Genomic DNA, 5,222 nt, shown 5'->3' with positions numbered 1-5,222 from the left:
CAGTTCTTTTATCGACACTGATATTGCCTATGACGTCAAGAATTTCATTTGAATTGAGAAATATATAATCATAGTACAAAAACCTATTATATAAAAAAAATAACACTTTCTATGAAACCAGAAAATGATAACGGTCTATGCATAATTATAACTATACTTCTGTGTCTGTTATGTTTGTCCTCTGTTTGTCTCACTAACACCACCCCTCTACACCCCTGTATACTGTAGCATTAAGCCACTTTGAGTTCTAGAAATGCCTATATAAGTATCATAACATTATGCCATTATAATGGTGTAAGTATGACCATAATAGACACAGGATTAATAGAAAACATTACAAAAAAATGTATTGCGCACAAATAATGTGTTCACAAAGATACATTCTACTTAAAAGGATGCAACCAATCAGAAATCACTGTAAAAAAAATTATTTTTTAAAAATACATTTAACACCAACTTTGTAAGATGTTGGTCTTACTTGGCTCTGACAGACTGTGTGTAGTGTCTTCTGTTCACGCCGATTTCCTGCTCCACTTCCCCCAACAAGTTCTCCTGGGGAACCTTGACAGGAGTTAGAGGGCACTTGATAAACAAACACGTTTGATACATTTGTACTTTATTATACAGTATCCTCAAAATAATTCTAAGACGGATGGGAGAAAGGTGGGGGTGACTTGTCACAAATTATATACACTAAACTAAAGAACAAAAACTGCCTTACCTTATCTTTGACCGTGGTTTCTTTCTCCTCTTCTCCCTCTTCTTCCTTCTTGGCTCTCCTCTTCCTCCCTCCTTTGCCTGGGTTAGGGTTTCCATCAGAGCTCTCTTCCTTCTTGCCATTCCTCCGTTTCTTCTTCTTCACTCCTCCCTCCTCTGTCATCTCTCCGTCTGTGTTCTCCCCCTCTCTCTGCCTCTTCTTCACTCCTCCCTCCTCTGTCGTCTCTCCGTCTGTGTTCTCCCCCTCTCTCTGCCTCTTCCTCCCTCTCTTCTTTGGACCTTTGGTTTCGGGCAGAGTCTCACCGCCGTCTTCTGCCAGCGGAGGCGGCCTCGCTCCTGCCTCTATCTTTCTCTCTGTCCTTCCACGTCTCCCTTTCCCAGCGCGGCGTACGGCCGATTTTGGTGCCGCGTCAGCCTTCAACCCCTCGTCTGTTCCCAGGCCTATTGCCCCTTTTCTCTCTTCCTCTCCTTCCATTTCTCCTTCTCCTGCTGTTTTTCCTCTTTCATCTCCTCCTCTTTTCCCCTCATCCCCTTTCCCTTTCCCCCCCGCCCCTACTTCGGCTTCCTCTCCCTCTCCCCTTCTCTCCGGTTTTTTCTCTTGGTTGCCTCCTCCGGGTTTCTCCCTGTCCTCCACCTCTCCAAACACCTGACACCTCTCCAGCCAGTCTCTGTCCACCAGACTCAGCCTGCTGACCAGAGGGGGCTTGTTGCCTCCGGCGCCTCGACCTCCTAGTCCTCCTCTGAAGCCTCCACGGAATTGTGTGCCTCCTCCTCGCGGACTCCCCAAAGGTCTGACCCCTGCGTGCCCAATCGCTCCTTGTACAGTCGGTAACGTTTCAACGTTTCCTTTGAATTCTTCTGAGGCTCCTACACCTCCTCCTGATGCTCCTAGACCTCCTCCTGAGGCTCCTAGACCTCCTCCTGAGGCTCCTACACCTCCTCCTGAGGCTCCTTTACCATCTGGGGCAGACGGTGTTGGGACTAGGCCAGAGAATGTGGCTGGAGCTAAACTGGAAACATGGCGATTCCCACGAGTAATACTCGTACTAATACTATTATTATTACTGGTGCTAATACTCATGCTAATATTATTAGCATTACTATTACTGGTGCCACAGCTACTGGCAGAGTGAGCAGGTTCATCACGAGACTTGCTGGCAGATTTAAATGGTTCAAATGGTTCTTCAGGCTGCAGTGGACTGAGAGCCTGCACAGCCAGAGGCACCGGACACGTCTTAGCACTTCTGGAAAGACAAAGAAGGGTCACATGGAACCTCAATGTGTCAAATGCACATTTCTATTTTTCTAGTATTGTTTGTAAATGGTCATTTGGCTTGGCAGCTTAATGGTGGCTGTAGTACAGCTTTGGTCACGGAAATGAGCATGAAATTCAATGTGAAACGCAAAGAACTCTTCTTAAGGACACGCTGGACTTGCTTCCGGTGTTGTTGCTACGCAACGCTGGGGCCACGGGGATCACTCTCCTATGGGTTACGCCCACCGACGCCAAACTCAATACAAAAACCAGTCAGTTTTACTGTTGTCTTGCTTGTAACTAAGTGCGACTGACTGCTATAACATGACTTTAGACATTTTATGCATCGGCGGGGTCTTTTGTAATATTTGAGCTAAAACATGAAGCTCAGACCACGTCCGTGTTGATATTCATGTCTGCACTCGTTGTTTTGACTCGTGGGTTTACCCCCCAGTTCCGGGTTCCTTCCTGCCCTCCTTGCTTGCGTGATGTCAACAAAACCGTAAGAATGGGACACACAGCAAATACCTTTTTCAACTGAATTACCTTGGTGAGAAGGGGCTGGAGAGAGCCAGGCTGGCCCTGGGTCGGATGGGTGTGGTTGTGGGAGTGCCAGCTGCGGGGCTGTTCGTCTGTCCAGTCGGTCCATCTTTCCAGGACTTGAGGGGCGTGCGGCCGGGAGTCACAGATTTCTTTAATGAGATCGGTCTCTCCTGGACAAGCAAAATGAATGATAACAAAGAAGAAGGAAAAAAGAGAGATCATTGTAGCTGTGACCATTCCGCTTTCTGTCTCCCACCAAAGTCTGCCTTTGTTCACTCTCACCTTGCCGAGTGTGGCCAGGTTGCTCTTCAGCTTCATGCCATAGTACTGGGCAGAGGCCTGAAGGCTGTCTCTGTCCTGGGCGCTCAGACTGGGAGAGGACACCGGCTGATGACTGCGGTTCAGATGGGCACCCCAACAATCTGAGTCCTGAGTGGACAGACGGGAGGGAGAGAAGACAGAGCCCAACAATCTGAGTCCTGAGTGGACAGGCGGGAGGGAGAGAAGACAGAGAGGAGGGGCACAAATGTATGGATAGAGCATAGAGAGAGTGAGAGTGTGGCAGGGAGAGACAGAGAGGGAGAGAGTGTGGCAGGGAGAGAGAGGGACTCTACTAACACTCTCAGGCACTACAAAGTAATGTGAGAGCAGTAGCACAATCAAACAACTTTTGGAGTCGACAAGATCTGAAGTCGTAGAAATTCATTATTTCTCTCCAATTTCTTTCAACAAAGTTCTGGATAATTTGTTTGTGTCACCATGTCATGTTGCCTTGCTGTCATTACAAACCTATTCATACGCACAATTTAATTTTTTTTGCTTAACCATCACACACACACACCTTCCCACACAGTACCTTCTGGGCTGTGTTGGTCTCAGCTGCGGAGCTGTGCTGTTCAGTGCGCCTGTTGGTTCCACCTGTACTGCCGCTGTTCTCTTTGGCTTGTTTCAAACTGCGGTACTCCTTATACAGCTCTCCAATGCAAATACACACAAGTTAGTGCAACACACAAGTTACTTAGTGCAACACACGAGTTATTGCAAGGTCTGAACAGGCCCAATGTTATTTTCCTGTATCCCTAAAATGATCATTTCATGCTACAGAAGTTTTAGGTAGAGAAGTGGTTAGGGTTTATCTATGTTGTAATTTATGAACTGTACTCACTCTTAGTCTCTTCGGGGGCTTGGTCAATGTCATCCTGAAAGAGAAATGTCATGTACTAAATGTAATGTAGTATTCCATTTTTCTTGATCAAATTGGGAACAAACTGACAGTAAGCTGTCCTTTGCAATTGCATGTGTGTCCTGTGGACAGAGTAAACAGACAACGAATGCAAAAGAAGAGTACAATCAAATCTAAATGATACATTTTATGAAATATGTGAAGACATGAAAAGTGCAGTGTGTGCAGCAGAGTCTAACAACAAGCTCATTCATTGCATTGTTGTCATAGACTGTGCTCCATAGTTGATTGCTCTATTGCTGACAAAAATGTGTTATTGTAAGTCCAAAGCGTCTGCCAAATGACGTAATGTAATGTAATTGTCCAACAGGCAACACATCAGCCTGCTTTGTTCAATGATGGGTAGACATAACATGCATTACACTGGTCCTTATTTCCTTACAGACCGAGTGTGATTTAAATCTATTACTGCTTCATAATAGGTTCCAGTTGCCTTATATTTGTGGTTGTTGTATGTTTGTTGTATTTTTATAAATTATGTTCACTTTAGACTAACGTCAGACTAGAATAGCACTAACGTCAATATTCTTCTGTTGTTCCAATGATGCTAACGTTAGTCGGGCTAATCACCTTGTTGGGTTTCCTTTGGTGTTGTTGGACAAACCCCTGCTCCCAGTTTTTCAGAAGAATCTTGACTTCATTGTAGCGATCCATGTCTGCAGCGTCGCTTCTCTCCTATCGAGTCGCTGACAGCTTGTCCTTGGCTTTACTTTGGCAGCTTCACTCATTCACTTGTAACGTTATATTCCTGGCATAACGCTGGACTTAGCCAGGAGTTCGTTTAGCGGCTACTGCTTCTGGTCAAAGTTAGCTAAGCGACACATTTCTAGTGTGTAACAACTGTGACCACTGTGAAGAGAGAGCTCTGCGTGCATGGACTTCCGCAGTGTGTTGTTTACGATTTTCGCGCGCTGCAAAAATGGCAGTGTTGCCAGGTTCTGTCTTCTATCCCCCTACCCGGCCAAAGAACTTTTATGGAAAGAACTGAAAGCTCCATATTGCCCCATTGCAACATCAGCGCCCAGCAGCCTCCGCCATTTTTTATTTTTGGAAGCGTGACAGCGCCAAAAGAACCTCGCACAGGCTCGCAGTGGTCAGCTGCGGTAGCGCGGGCCCCTATAATCAGCCTCTCTAAACAGTAACTCAACGGGAGAACACTCTAAATTTCGTGGATTCACATCTTTTCTGGGCGTACTGCAAATCTTGACTGAAGTGGTGTAGTGCAGGGATGTAAAACAACAACCATATTGTGGAAACTAAGCAAAATGTTTCGTTTTCTTTGTTTAGTTTTTTCAAGATAAATAGCTAATGCGGCTGTCGTCCACTCCGTCAGAAGTGTGTTGCCGTGGTTTTAACCTCGGGTCCTTTGCATTTACTATTTATCTTGAAAAAACTAAAAGAAAAAAAAGAAAAATGTTGCTTAGTTTCCACAATATGGTTGTTGTTTTACATCCCTGCACTACA

The 5,222-nt window shown here is 45.5% G+C and overlaps 1 protein-coding gene across 1 annotated transcript in view; it reads right to left on the bottom strand.

Moving 5' to 3' along the window:
• The window catches only part of recql4 (RecQ helicase-like 4), a gene marked incomplete at its 5' end in the record, with an annotated part of 35,176 nt that extends 30,764 nt beyond the window's left edge, over window positions 1-4,412 (bottom strand). Inside the window, 8 exons of the mRNA XM_083645948.1 lie at window positions 479-561; window positions 722-1,677; window positions 1,825-1,961; window positions 2,519-2,685; window positions 2,798-2,944; window positions 3,372-3,490; window positions 3,681-3,714; window positions 4,329-4,412. Of these exons, the coding sequence (XP_083502074.1) occupies window positions 479-561; window positions 722-1,677; window positions 1,825-1,961; window positions 2,519-2,685; window positions 2,798-2,944; window positions 3,372-3,490; window positions 3,681-3,714; window positions 4,329-4,412 (1,727 nt within the window). The remainder of the gene's footprint in view (window positions 1-478; window positions 562-721; window positions 1,678-1,824; window positions 1,962-2,518; window positions 2,686-2,797; window positions 2,945-3,371; window positions 3,491-3,680; window positions 3,715-4,328) is intronic.
• Window positions 4,413-5,222: the final 810 nt, after the last annotated feature.

Source organism: Poromitra crassiceps (assembly GCF_964638095.1).
Source record: "Poromitra crassiceps genome assembly, chromosome: 11".
Classification (NCBI taxonomy): Eukaryota; Metazoa; Chordata; class Actinopteri; order Beryciformes; family Melamphaidae; genus Poromitra; species Poromitra crassiceps.
The sequence above is the reverse complement of the archived record's forward strand: the minus strand, read 5'-3'. Positions and strand labels throughout refer to the sequence as shown.